The sequence below is a fragment of the Trifolium pratense genome, linkage group LG2, assembly GCF_020283565.1.
Source record: "Trifolium pratense cultivar HEN17-A07 linkage group LG2, ARS_RC_1.1, whole genome shotgun sequence".
NCBI classification, from domain to species: domain Eukaryota; kingdom Viridiplantae; phylum Streptophyta; class Magnoliopsida; order Fabales; family Fabaceae; genus Trifolium; species Trifolium pratense.
This window is the reverse complement of record NC_060060.1, coordinates 50,509,659-50,524,176: the sequence shown is the minus strand read 5'-3', so window position 1 is coordinate 50,524,176 and position 14,518 is coordinate 50,509,659. Positions and strand designations below refer to the sequence as shown.

The 14,518-nt window shown below is 31.0% G+C and overlaps 1 protein-coding gene and 2 long non-coding RNA genes across 4 annotated transcripts; all 3 read left to right on the top strand.

Moving 5' to 3' along the window:
• Positions 1-2,883: 2,883 nt before the first annotated feature.
• LOC123909515 lies at positions 2,884-4,516 on the top strand. The gene is made up of 3 exons (XR_006809939.1): positions 2,884-2,953; positions 3,075-3,654; positions 4,000-4,516. It is a non-coding gene; the product is annotated as an uncharacterized LOC123909515 (long non-coding RNA).
• Positions 4,517-4,946: 430 nt separating this feature from the next.
• LOC123909079 lies at positions 4,947-7,046 on the top strand. Of its 2 annotated transcripts, none has more exons than XR_006809815.1 (6): positions 4,947-5,057; positions 5,268-5,324; positions 5,479-5,589; positions 5,947-6,031; positions 6,229-6,324; positions 6,489-7,046. It is a non-coding gene; the product is annotated as an uncharacterized LOC123909079 (long non-coding RNA). The 2 variants fall into 2 exon arrangements; XR_006809816.1 differs by having other exon boundaries at positions 6,570-7,042.
• A 755-nt stretch (positions 7,047-7,801) lies between these two features.
• LOC123910996 (acetylserotonin O-methyltransferase-like) lies at positions 7,802-10,616 on the top strand. The gene is made up of 2 exons (XM_045962309.1): positions 7,802-8,637; positions 10,054-10,616. The coding sequence occupies exons 1-2, from the start codon at positions 7,855-7,857 to the stop codon at positions 10,354-10,356; spliced, it is 1,086 nt and encodes a 361-aa protein (XP_045818265.1). The 5' UTR covers positions 7,802-7,854; the 3' UTR covers positions 10,357-10,616.
• The last annotated feature ends 3,902 nt before the right edge of the window (positions 10,617-14,518 follow it).

Sequence of the window (14,518 nt, the reverse complement as noted above, 5' to 3'; positions counted from 1 at the left end):
AATTAAAAACATTCCTCAAATTACAAAGAAAATTCCATCAATTGATATAAACGGTCCCACTTTGATGGTAACGGCCTATACCAACACACGAAATCTCTTGCATAGGAATCAATAATTAAAAGTTTTCACATATAATTATATGTCTTTAGTTTGGGAGAGAGATCATTACTATGAAACAGTCAACTCATAAGAGATCATTACTGTGAAACAGTCAACTCAATATAATAAATAAATAATTTATGCAGCAGAATAATATGAGACTTTATTTGAATATTATTGAGGATATAAATCAAATAGTCCCGAACTTTTATAAATAACATAGGACTCCTCAATATAAGTCTCTATAAACATTTATAAATAGTTAACATGTAGAACTCTCCCACTTGATAGAGAATTATAGTTGAATTACCAATCCAAAAGTGTTAAAATATTTAAACAAATATTCAACTATTTTCTCTATCACACAATGGACATGTCAAACAATGTCACACTAAATTTATACTTTTCAGAATAGAACTCTCAATATATTAAATTTGAAATACTCCCACTCAATAGAGTAAAATTTGAAAAAAATTGGAGTATAAAACAAGAAGTCAATTGATAATATCTTAAAAGAATTTCTTCTCATGTGCAATTATATAACAAGTCACAAGAGAATAAATAATTACATCACTAACCTCCAAAGTGTGATTCACATCCTTGCAAATAGAGTCAATAAGCATCAATGACTTTACCATAAGATCTTTGACGGTATCATCTCAAACAGTCACAAATCAAGGACAAACCGTTATATGATAATCATAATATTAAAGGGACTCTAATAATAAATCAAGGCAAAGATGATTCAATTTTCAATTGCTCAAAATATTATCAATAATCAATAACATTTTACAATTGAGCACGTATACAAAATACAAGTAACTTAAAATATTTGGTGTCATAATTAATAAAATTGAACTTTGGCAATTTTCCTCAATACAATTGATTTTGCCCAAGTGGGAGAATGTTAGAATATTTTCCAATATTATGTGGGCTGCAATCAATTGTATATTTTTAATTTGAGAAAACAAATGTAGCCTATCAAACATATTCACAATTGAAAATATCTTTTCCGTGTTGATGAGTTCTCATATGATTCTTTTAAAGAAAAAACGTAATAACATGTCCAAGGCTTTTAACTATGTGATCCATGTCCTGATCTTAATTAATTGGTTTCAAATAAAATATAAATTCGAATTAAGCACATGACCAATTAAGTAAAACCTTAATTCTTTCATGCTAAATTGAAACCAAAACTTCAACCCACTGATATAGAATTGAAAACGGAATCATGAAAATAACAAAGTTTTATTGGCTGTAATTTCCAAACCATGATTCATTCTCAATAGATATGACAACCGAAACTATGCTTAATTTCAAACACAGTCGCCGCACACTAGCACATATCAAACATGTTATAAAACCAAAGTATGATTATTTTCAATTCACATAGAGGAATTGGCTATGATTCACGTATAAGAATTAGGGTTCTAAATCATATAATATTAGGAGCTCTGATACCACATGTAATAATTAACAATTTAGAGATCGACATATTATATGAAATTAGAACACACTTACTTGAATCGACAATCATGTTTACCAAAATAGCCGATATCGGAATCACCAATATACTAGACAAGGTCTTCCTTTGCCTATCACATGCTCCGGTCTTTGAGGTCTTTGATGGGTAAAATCACAAATGAGCTTATTGTGTTTGTGCGTGACGGCAAAGGGGACCTAGCCAATCTTATATAAGATCACAACCCTAGTACCACCCATCATGGACTCTAGAGTTGGGCCTACACTTTGTTTCTACACAAATCAGAATTAGTGTTCAAGCCCATTATTACTGATCACAATTATCGGGCTTAAACATCATCAAATGGATCACAACAACATCAACCCGTTTTTATTAAAACCAAAACCCACAATTGATTGTAGCCCACAGAATATTAGAAAATATTCTAACAGAAATATCATATTATATATATTACCTTAAAATGTGATTTGAATTAAAAAAATAGTTTTCTATTTTTTATTCAACTTAATCATTGTCTATAAAAGTGACGTGATCGTAAACAAAATTGTTACTGGTTACTACTATGCTTTTGCGTGTTAAAAAACTCAGCAAGTTTTGAAAGAGGGGCGAACACATTATTACATTGGGGGGCGAATATGTTTACTGGTATATAGGGGTTCAAGTATTTTAATAAGTGGGGGGTGGCGACCGCCCCAAATCAAGTGTACCTAGTTCCGTTACTGATCAAAGAGTCATCATTACTAGGTGCTTAATTCTTTTTTTTTTTCCTCAGCAGATTAGATGCTTAATTTATAATTAAACACTTCATTAAGCACTAAGTGCTTCCACTAACAACAATGACAATTTACTCATGTAATTATTCACTTATACTAGATAATTTCCACTAATTTATCATATTTTACTAGCATAAAATCAGCACATTAATCAACTAAATTTCTCTCAAGAATCCATTAGAGAAAACTCCGAATCATTTTTCTAATGATTTCTAGCTAACTAAGGTGTTTGCAATGTATTTTCCAACCTTAGAACTTCCCACAAAATCCCTAAGCACTCAAAACCCTAGTTTATATCGTGTTCCCTTTATCTAGGTTCTATTTTGTGTCTCTAGTGAAAAAATTGTCAAAATTAGTTATTTATAGGCAAAATATCATGTATGATTTAGATCAACATAAAATAAATTTTACAGAAATTCTAATCACATCATAATTTAAAGGGTCATGCTAACTAGTGCCCCCGGGGCACTAGTTAAGGATACAAAAAAAGCAATTTTTGCATTGGAAATGACACATTTTATACTTTACAAACACTACAAGAAAATACGTGATTTGCTACCAAAAGTTTGCTACAAAACGTTTTACTAGTTAATTTCAAGTATATTAGCCACCAATTGACTAAAATTAATTTTATATTATTTTTTTAACAAATTATTACTATTCTTATTCTTATTTATTTATTTATTTATATTTTAATGCTTTATTATTATCTATCTCAGAGGTAAGAACACGCCACCGCTTTTACTCTACGGCGAAACCGCTCTCGATCTCGCTCGTTCACGATCTTCCTCCGCTCTGGTCTTGCTCCGTTCACGATCTCGCTTCGATCTCACTCTCCTCAATACATCTCGCTGCGGTTGCTATTCTTCGTTGAAATTTGATGATGTCTTCTGTTTCTTCTCCGATTGCAGTGTAACTTAAATTTCAACACTCTAATTTAGTTCCTTTTCACTAATTGTGCTTTGGATTTGATTTGAATTTCGGTTACTGAATTTGTTCACCAATTACGTTTTGCAAAAATTGAATTCATTAGGTTTTGCAAAAATTGAATTTAGGATTACTCTAATTTAGGTTTTGCACAAATTGAATTCAATTAGCGAAATGAAATTTGTGAGAAATTATTTTTGACTCCCCTTCGGTATTACATTGCCAAACGCAGCCTTAGATACAAACGAACGAAATCGAGAGAACAGAACGTGGTAGTGAAATCATGGCGTCGGTGGTGAAGAGCATCATAGATGGAGTTAAGGAGAAAGGTCTCGGCGGCTTCTTCAGACACCTCAAGAATGAAGGATACCTGTTTGTTCCTTTTCCTTTACAATTTCTCTTTTCAATTATTCAATTTCACAAATCGTAGTACCTTTAATTTTAGGGATTATTAATCCATAATGATGATTATTCAGCTCAAGAATGTGTTTATTTTACTATTATTATATTCTTCTTATTTATCTGGAAAATTGAATTTTGTTAGTAGTTGAAATGAAACTTTGATTTGATTTTACAGCTCCTTGTTGATTTCAATTTTTTGGTTTAATTGACGCAAATTTTGTGTGCATTATTGGGAGAAATTTCAGATATAATTATTTAGGTTCCTTGATTTTGATTTGCTGATTATTCTTTTTCGATTTTTTTTTGAATTTTCAGGAGATGCCTTCCTAATGGAAACATATTGTAAGTCCATTTTTTGTTTTGTTTTGCCATTTTACTCTGTGCGTATGTATTCACGTAGGAACATGATAATGACGATAATGAGTTAAGTTTTGTTTTCGGTAATGGCGTTATAACGAAATGATAAGAATTTTTAGGCTCTGATTGGGAGTTTGGAGTAGAGAAGGGGAGGAGGGCTTTGGGGGGAAGGGAGGAAATGTAAATTGAGATAGTGGATTTTGAGAGAATGATGAGTAAATACTCACGATTTTGAATTTCGGTTACTGAATTTGTTCACCAATTACGTTTTGCAAAAATTGAATTCATTAGGTTTTGCAAAAATTGAATTCAGGTTACTGAATTTGTTTACCAAATTCACTTTACTGTATGCGATAGAATCAGATTATACTTATTGGATTGATTCTATAATTCACATTTGCAGTGGCATGTATTTAGATGATAATTCTTATTCTTACAGAAAAACTTTGTGTTAAGACAATAATCCTTCTGTATATTGATTGCCACTATCTTTATGTGTGTTCATAATGATCGCCTTTTTTCTAGTGTAGGTGATTTGTGATATGATTTAGTAAGTTAACAAATGCAACTTCTTTTTTCCTAGATTATTCATATAAACCTTAGCAGGTATGTCTTCAATTTTGAATGTTATTGGTAGAATGGTGATGCTGAAAACGGGAAGTCAAATAGGGTACAATATGAAGGTCATGTCCCTGAATTGGCCGAAATGCTAGAAAGGGATGTGTTAGAAACCTCTCCCGGGGTGAGATGGGATGATGTTATAACAGATCCTCTATGCAAGCCCTTCAGTATTGGCACGTTCATGTTATTCTTATTTTTATGAAATTTGAAGTTTATGCTGGCACATTTCCTAATTTAAATGAGGTTGACTGAAATTCCTTTAATAACATTTTTCATTTATGCAGGAATCTGATCTGTGTTTATTCGAAAAAACACATGCTTGATGATCCAGAACTTATGGAGATCAAAAGAAAAGCAAATACACCAAGTCTGAAGGAAATGGCTACGCTTTTAAGGTATTAGATACATACTGATTTATAGCTAGATGACTGCTTTCGAGTGCATTTGTTCTAGAAATATGAAAACAAATATGGTTTAATCCAAATCCTAAAAGGGAATAGCGTGTTATACAGTTGATATGTTCCCTTTAGATAGTATCTTTTGTGTAATAGTTGTTGATTGGTCAGATATTCATTATATTGATGTTCCCATGTTAAATGTTACAGGAGTGCATCACAAATAATTTGGATTGACCAGTTGCCAACTCTGTGGATTGGGAATTGGTAAGTTCACTTTCTTGTAAAAGTCAAATGTAAAAGTGCATTATAGTTTCATGTTAATTAATCAAAACTTGCCACATCTTAGATTGGTCATATGGTTCATATATAGAAACATAACATCATTCACTGGGTTATTGCTTCCATATGGTACTTTCAGACGTGGTCGAAGCATATATAAGAAATAGCATCAGAGTCACTTTGGTGGCTGGAGTGTGTGAAGCATAGTGACTAATTTTAGTTCATTGGTTCAAATGGTAATGCAATGCAGGTATGTGGTTCAATTGATTTATTATTGTATTTTAGTTCATTGGTTCAAATGGTAATGCAATTTAGTATATTATTGAATTTTATTATTGAGTTAAGTTTGTCTTTTATGGTTAAGGCTCTCTTGATATTGTTATAGCTACTAGTTCCCTTTTGAATGAGTAATTAGTTCAAAATTTTTAGAATTTTAAGATTCAATGAACATATATGAGTTTGTGTTATCTTGCTTTTGGATGAATTGAAGAAACTGTATATGGACAAATTGAAAGTGATGCATCAATAACTTGTGTAATTCAATCTACCAAATGATTTAACTTATTCTTCCCTGCATCATTGAATCTAACACTTTTTTTTTCCCTAGCCTTAATGCAGTTGTGTATGGGAGTAACTGTTGGATCAGGGCATACATTCTTACCTTATAATTATTTGCTCTAAGTTTTCATGATGTAAGTTATCATGAGATTATGAGCTTCTAAATTCATGTATTTATTGATGTCAAAGCATTTTAATTGCAAATCTAGCTAAGTATGTTGCTGAGAGTGTATTAGTGGGAGTGTCTAAGATATTAGTGATTGGTTGGTAGCAACTTTTGCCCCTGTTGTTCTTCCAGATTTTTTAGTTTCTTCTGTTATTGGCCTTGCAGTTTCCATGCCTTGGGCTTTCATTGTCAGCTTCTTGATGCCACAAAAAGCTAAAATAATCTAACATTGTGGACAGTTGCAAAAAGCTTTTATAACAGGTACTGATTCAAAGCTAGAAATGAAAATTATTCAGTTTGCTTTTACCAAATCAGTTTGAGATTTATGTGTAGAAGTAGGAATCTTTTATTCTACCAAACTGCTTTTTTTTGTTTTCGAATCTTTGATGAAGCTATTCTTTTTTTATTTTTGATGATCCTACTAGTGCCTCACCAACTAGTACCTTTGAATTTTATTTTTGGTGTTGTGCCTCTCAATGCTTCGCTCCAAATGGATATTGGGTTAGTCTCGTGGAGGATTGTATCTGACATTACTAAGGATAGGAAGGTCCTTAAGAAGATCTTGAAGGAAGGAGAGAGATATGAAAGACCAAATGATGGAGCTATGGTTCTAGGTACAGTTTTGCTAATAAAAGCTTTTAAAGGTTTTTGTACTTTGATTTCATTTGTAAAGTTGAGAATATTATGTCTTCATTTTCTTTAGGTTTTTTAGTTTTGACAAAGTTGGAAGATATACTTGATTACTTATATAATGCTAACATGTGTTTAGTTACTTTGTTATGCTTAAAATTTAGTCTTGTAGTTGTAAATCATGTTCATTTAATTAGGCTTATTTCGATTTTTTAATAGATGATAAATAATTTATAAGTAGCTTTAATTTTGGGCATGAATTTATAATCAGCATTTTATAATTATATATTTTTTTTTAAAAGCTTGGATTTGGCTGCGAAATCGCTAGGAATGTGTAGCTAGAGATTTATTGCGAAATTGGTGTGAAATATCCTAGCGATTTAGTTAGGAAACATAAACGTTTGAACATTATTTAACTAGACATTAATTGGGAACTAGCTAGGATATTCAATATATTAGTTGCAAATTAGCTAGGAAAGTTTTTGATAGGTGATTTGCCACCCAATCCATGCTATGCCCTGTACGACAGCTAATTCACAACAAATCCGTAGCTAACTCTGTTTTACTAGAGATTAGCTACGGATTAGCTACAAAGGCCGTCGTAGCAAATCCCGTATTTTCTTGTAGTGAAACATTGACTACACAAGTTTCAATATAATTTTACTATAGTTAGTATCCTTAAGTAGTGCCCCGGGGGCACTAGTTAGCATTTTCCTAATTTAAATTACCTTAATATGATTCAAATCATCTCAACTTTTCAGAAAATAGGAAACACGGAAAAACATTGGAAATCAAACCACCCTAATCCGAAGAAAACCATAATTCAAATTACCATATTTAAATTTAAAAAATAAAAAGCCATGATTTTAAGATGCATTCTCCACATCATGAATATAGAATCAAAATTTTATAATGAGATAAAAATAGAAAGAAGGAAAAATTATATTTAAACAATTAAAAGAGGCCCACATTTTAGAAGTGATGGGTCATAAGTAATTTTTTTTGGTCAAGTAGGTCATAAGTAATTTATTAATAATAATATTAAAAAATGAAAACGTGATCCATGATATGTTGCTAACTTCTATAAATGAAGCTTTTAGTTTCAACCAAAATCATCACTAGTTCACTACTATATATTAATTAAGAGAGATTTAGCTAAAAATGGGAGAAATACATAGTGAGGTAACATGGGAGAAGGAGGAGGAAGAAAAAGAAGAAGAAGAACAAGCTCAAGTTGATATATGGAAATACATATTTGGTTTTGTAGAACTTTCAGTGGTGAAATGTGCAATTGAACTTGGCATAGCTGATGCCATTGAAAAACACAAAAAACCCATGTCACTAATAGAGTTATCAACCACTCTAAAATGTGACCCTTCATATCTTAACCGCATCATGAGATTCCTGGTACATAGAAAAATATTCAAAACCATATATACCAGCCATGATACCTATCCTAGTTATGTCCAAACACCACTTTCTCGCCGTTTGATTAAAAACGGCGAGAAAAGCATGACTGCTCTTCTTTTACTGGAGAGTAGTCCTGTAATGGTAGCACCTTGGCTTAGTTTAAGCGGTCGTGTTTTGGTTAATGGAAATCCTTCTTTTGAGAAGGTTCATGGTGAAGATGTGTGGCGTTATGCTGCTTCAAATCTTGATCATAGTAATCTTATTAATGATGCTATGGCTTGTGATGCTAAAGTTGTTGTGCCAGCAATTGTTGAAGGTTGTGGTGAGATTTTTGATGGTGTTGAATCCTTGGTGGATGTTGGTGGAGGGAATGGAACCACCATGAGTATTCTTGCTAAGGCTTTTCCTTGGATTCATGGAATTAACTTTGATCTTCCCCATGTCATTGATGTGGCTCCAAAGTGTGATGGGGTGGAACATGTGGCAGGTGACATGTTTATGAGTGTTCCCAAAGCTGATGCCGTAATTATTAAGGTATGTTCTTGACATCTGAATTGGGTGCGGTCGATACACTTGAGTGTATCTGGTTAGTGAGATTTAGAATGTTCGATTAAGTTTGGACGATTTAAATTTTAATATTGGAATTTTTATTTTTAAAATTACAACTGTACTATATTTTAATTTGTCTAGTTTTAAATGACCATTTCTGAGATGTTTACTACACCTTGACCGTAACATGTGACCAAATGTTTAATTGTGTTAACTTTAAAAATAAGAGGATTAAAAAACTGATTATAAAAATTTTAAATTTAGATATGATGGCCTTCAACGAGCATGATTATATAATGTTTTGAAATTTTAGATTGGGATATAATATCTAAATTTAAGTCATTAGGTTTGGTTTAGTGATGAGGAATTTGTATAATATGTTAGAGGTTTTAGGTTCGATCTTCAACTCCATTCAATGCAAAAAAATAAAATAAAAAATATGATATCCAAATTTCTTAATAGTTCAAAATTATTACCTCCTTGTTGCTTGCTCCTGATTCCTTTTTTTTTTTTTTGCTCTTCAACATATTTGTAAATTACTAGGGTTAGCGGTGTACACCTCAACCAAATCTATTTCATTTATATATCTCATTTTTTGTTTTGTTTTTAACACTTTGGTATTTCTACCAGAAATCAAACTCGAATTCATTTACAATTCATTTTAGAGGAAGTTCATCAACCACTTGAGTTCAATCTCTTAGTCATTTATAACTCATTTAACTTGCCTAATATAGGGTTTTTTTTATTGTTTAAAAATTAGAGCTTATATAATTGACGTACATGGTTAAAATTTTGGAACATATTAGAACAAGTTTTTATTTTAATTTGTCACTCACCACCTCTAAATTTTATATTGTTTTAAAAATTATATTTGGGTTGGATTACTTTTAGTCTAATTGAATGAGATCATCACATTAAGATTTTTATGCTCATTTTTTTGTACTTGTCTTAATTAAATTAGTTATTTCTGTCTTGTTATTTTGTTTTCCTCTTCAAATAAATAAATTTTGACAAAAAATAAATTAAAATATTCGCATGTAGAACATTAAGTATTATAATATAAAAATCCGATGAAAATGTAAGATTAAAGAAGTACAACTTCAAGATTGTTAATTTTATTAAAAACTTTAATACTCCCTTCGATCCATTGTAGGAGAAATTTTACATTTTAGTTTCATTGAAAATTAATATACGTACCTAGACTCTATTGAACTATAATATAGTTCAAATACATTAATTTTTTAATAAATCTAAAACGTAGAATTTCTATTAATTATAATAAGAAGTAGTATGGATAATTGCTAGTTTTTTTATTATTAAGGGATCCACTAGTAAGTAAGTGGTATTAGTTTGATTAAAAAAGTAGATTTGATAATGATTTGATTGATTTATCAATTGCAGTGGGTTTTACATGATTGGGGTGATGATGAGTGCATCCAAATCTTGAAGAAATGTAGGGAAGCTATTCCAAAAGAAAAAGGAAAAGTTATTATTGTGGAAGCACTTATTGAAGAAGAAGGAGGAAAACACAACAACTACAAAGATGTAGGGTTAATGTTAGATATGGTTATGATGGCACATACTAATATTGGGAAAGAAAGGACACTTAAAGAATGGGACTATGTTATCAAAATGGCTGGATTCAAGGAATTCACTGTGAAATATATTAATGCTGTACAATGTGTAATTTTAGCCTCATGCTAAAATTATGAGAAAACAACAAACACACTGAAAATCAATAATAGATTGATTGAAGACTTTGGTGGGTTGTTATAAAAATGCATTATTAATGTGGTAAAAATAAAAAACATGCATGATGGCTCATTACATATACTATATGTCGGTCATGATTCATGTTTGTACTTTTATTTTGTTGACGGATCAATGTTTGTACTTTGTTCTATGGTCAAACTCTTATCTTTTATATTATAAGCTTATATATACAAGAAAACTCTAAACCCTAATTTGTTTTCCAATCATTATGGCAAGTATACCAATTGTGATTAAAATTATGTATAATAATTGATAAGCACCATCAATTTTAAAAGTATATCATATCAAAATTATTGTTGACAATATTATTCATCACGAAATATTTTTATGTCTTTCCTGATCGATGATTTTTTTTTTCTACCGGATCATAAATTTAGAGAATAATTATCATGTGAGATTTGGAAAGTTATTATCACGTGTAATTTGAAAAGTTATTATCAAACTCAATTCTGCTAAATCAATTTTTTTTGCAATACAACCAAACACAACCGTAGTCATGTCACTAATCACATTTATTATTTTGTTTTTAATATTGCAGATTTAATATTAACCGATGATCAATTGATATAATATGCACTAGCAGACCAATTGTGATTTAAATTATGTCCACAAAGTGTTAAGCTCCATCAACTTTCATAGGAAAGATTTCATACGACAATTAAGCACCATCAATTTTCATTGCACAATTTAAACAATTAAAAACCGATAATCTCTTATATTATAAGCTTGCTAACATAAGCTAACCCTAAACCAATTTTTTCCCCCTCTCATTTTCTCTTTCTTTTTATTGCAGCTTTATATTAAAAATATACAGATTTGTCATCGAACCTGCATCCCTTACTTACAATAAAACCTTTCAACCGCTAAAACATGTGCATCAATTATGAAAGAATTTAGGAATCCTAATATGTTAACCTTGTTTTCAATAAATTTGAACGGCGGAATTATTTAAAAAATATATAAAATATAAAATAAGCACATAAACAAATATAGAATAATTAGTCCATGAAATTCCCTATACTACGATCTTATTGAAAATGTTCTTAGAATTTTTGTATTTTATTTTTTATTGTTACATATTACACCTAATTAGACTCATGCACCGCATGGGTCAAAGTTCTAGTATACTTGAGAGTTAAGAGTTTAGTTGAATAGCATGTATTAGAAACTAATAAACAATTGAATTGGATGATACTAATAAACAAACATGAATCAGGTGAAAAATTATTATGCACTTTCTATTGTCTGCCAATTTATAATATAATGTTGCTTAAAAAGAAAGTAATAATATAATGTAGCGTGATATGCATGTTAATAAAGTTCACTAGTTGAGATGGACAAACTAAACAATAATAATTTCTATGTTTTTTGACAAATAATAATAATAATAATAATAATAATAATAATAATAATAATAATTTCTTTTTAATCATTCTTTTTGTACACTTTTTAATCATAGTTAAATATAAACAGTAATCTTTTTCCCAAAATAAGTATCAATGCAATATTGATTTATTTGAAACTTTAATCAGTTGTTGGACAAAGTAAAATATTATATATTGATTAAATATTATATAAGTATTAATGCAATATTGTTTTGCAAATGAATGATTCATCAATTTTGTCTCTAAATTATCATCTTTATTTCAATTTAGCCTCTAAACTATCGAAAACTCATCACATTTGGTTTGGCATTCCAATTAACCCATCATTTAATTTCCTCACTCAATTACTAATATTCACGATTTTTGGAAATATTTGCGTTTGGGTCCATATATACAATACTCCATTCGGTTCTTTCTTATAAGGAACATTTTAAAAAAATTACACAGACCAAGGAAGCACATTTAACATAGTTATTTTTATTTAATACTCTTATAAATTTAAATTTATTTCATATATACATTTATTTAAGTACTCTTTATTCAACTAACTTACTTATTTTTAAATTCTTCCTCATAATAAATGAGGACATAAGTAAAATTGAACATTTAAAATATTTGAAAATTTGTCAAAGTTTACTATAAAAAAAACCAATTTTTTTCTCAAAGTGTTTCTTATAAAAATGACCGGAGGGAGTATTTGTTGAGCACTAAAATTGTTAGATATGTGTTAGTAATAAGTGTACATTCCTGCATTACTTAGGCCTAGTGCGTGTGCGTTTGGTTTGGCAAGCTTGAGGACTAGTGCGCTCGTGTTGCTTTAGGCCTAAGCTATCGTGGTTATGTGATTAGTTTGTGTAACCGTTTTGTACACTTGTGCTTTGGCTATATAAGGCCTGACATAACACTAATGAAATCAATAAGTTCCATTTGCCTCAACAATTGGTATCAGTTATCGGTTGAAACCGATCCAGTTCTTTGTCCTTAACCGAAGTTAGTTACACAAAGATTCATCGTCTTTCTTGCTTGAAGCTTCCATGGCGGAATCAAGCAATTACCTGCAACCATCAATTCCCAAATTTGATGGTCATTACGATCACTGGTCCATGCTTATGGAAAACTTGTTGAGATCCAAAGAGTATTGGAGTTTCATAGAAGATGGAGTTATCGTGGCTCCTGCAGGAGCAACACAAGATCAAATTCAAGCTGCGAATGAAAGCAAATTGAAAGATTTGAAGGCCAAAAATTACTTGTTTCAAGAAATTGATAGATCAATTCTTGAAACCATTCTTAATCGAGGCACAACCAAAGAGATATGGGACTCTATGCGTCAAAAGTATCAGGGTTCAATAAAGGTCAAGAGAGCACAATTGCAGGCACTGGGAAAAGAATTTGAGATCTTGAACATGAAGATTGGTGAATCCATTGATGAATACTTCTCAAGAACATTGGGAATTGCAAACAAGATGACCAGTCATGGTGAAGTTGCCACTCAGAGCACAAGAGTTGAAAAGATCTTGCGTTCATTGACATCAAGATTCAACTATGTGGTTTGCTCTATTGAAGAGTCCAATGATGCAACAACAATGACAATTGATCAACTGCAGAGTAGTTTGCTTGTTCAAGAACAACGAATGAAACATCAAAAGGATGAAAAAGAGCATATTCTCAAGGTCTCTATGGTGTAAGAGGGTATGGTGGTAGAGGAGAGACTTCCTATGGAAGAGGCTGTGGCAAAATTCAACAAAGACTCTGTTGAATGTTATAAGTGTCATAAGCTAGGTCACTTTCAAGCAGATTGTCATAGTTGGGAGGAAGATAATGCAAATTATGCTCAGTTTGATGAAGAAGAAGAAATTTTACTTATGGCTCAAGAAAAAAAATTCAAAGATCCTCAAGAGTCTGATGCAAAGAAAGAATTGTGGTTTCTAGATTCAGGTTGCAACAATCACATGGTTGGAAATAAAAATTGGCTATTTGAATATGATGACACCTTCAAAGATTCAGTAAAATTGGCTATTTGAGTAAGCTTGAAGATGTAAACTGAATTACTGATATAGTTCAACAACCATCTTTGAATCATCACCCCAATATAGTTTAGTTTAGGAGAGACTATGTTAGATATGTGTTAGTAATAAGTGTACATTCCTGCATTACTTAGGCCTAGTGCATGTGTTTGGCTTGGCAAGCTTGAGGACTAGCGCGCGTCTGTTGCTTTAGGCCTAAGCTATCGTGGTTATGTGATTAGTTTGTTGTAACTATTTTGTACACTTGTGCTTTGGCTATATAAGGCCTGGCATAACACTACTAATGAAATCAATAAGTTACATTTGCCTCAACAAAAATTCCTATTTATTTCTAATCAGAAGCCACTCACTTTTAGAGAGTTTCATGAAACTCTAAGCTATGTTTAAAAATTCAACAAAAATTGGAAATTGGTATCTTGGAAAAGATTATTTTGAATTTGCTTTCTCAACTCCCGATGATATGCACCTCGTTTGGTCTGCCGACTCATGGAATCTCAACTTTGGAATTCTTCGTATGTTAAATGGGTTTGTTTTGTCCAAATTATCAAAAACAATAAAACGCACATGTTTTGATTCGCTTAACTATCTTCCTCAAAAATATTAGCATCCTACAACTTTATTTGAGATTGCTTGTGTTATTGGAATGTCTATTTCTTTAGATGAACCTACTAGAAATAGAGTGTT

What these genes read in the sequence shown, in the direction of transcription:
- LOC123910996 (XM_045962309.1), top strand. Translation starts at nt 7,855, where the DNA reads ATGGGAGAAATACATAGTGAGGTAACATGGGAGAAGGAGGAGGAAGAA. An exon ending in CTGATGCCGTAATTATTAAG is followed by an intron (nt 8,638 to 10,053) that starts GTATGTTCTTGA and finishes TATCAATTGCAG; the next exon opens with TGGGTTTTACATGATTGGGG.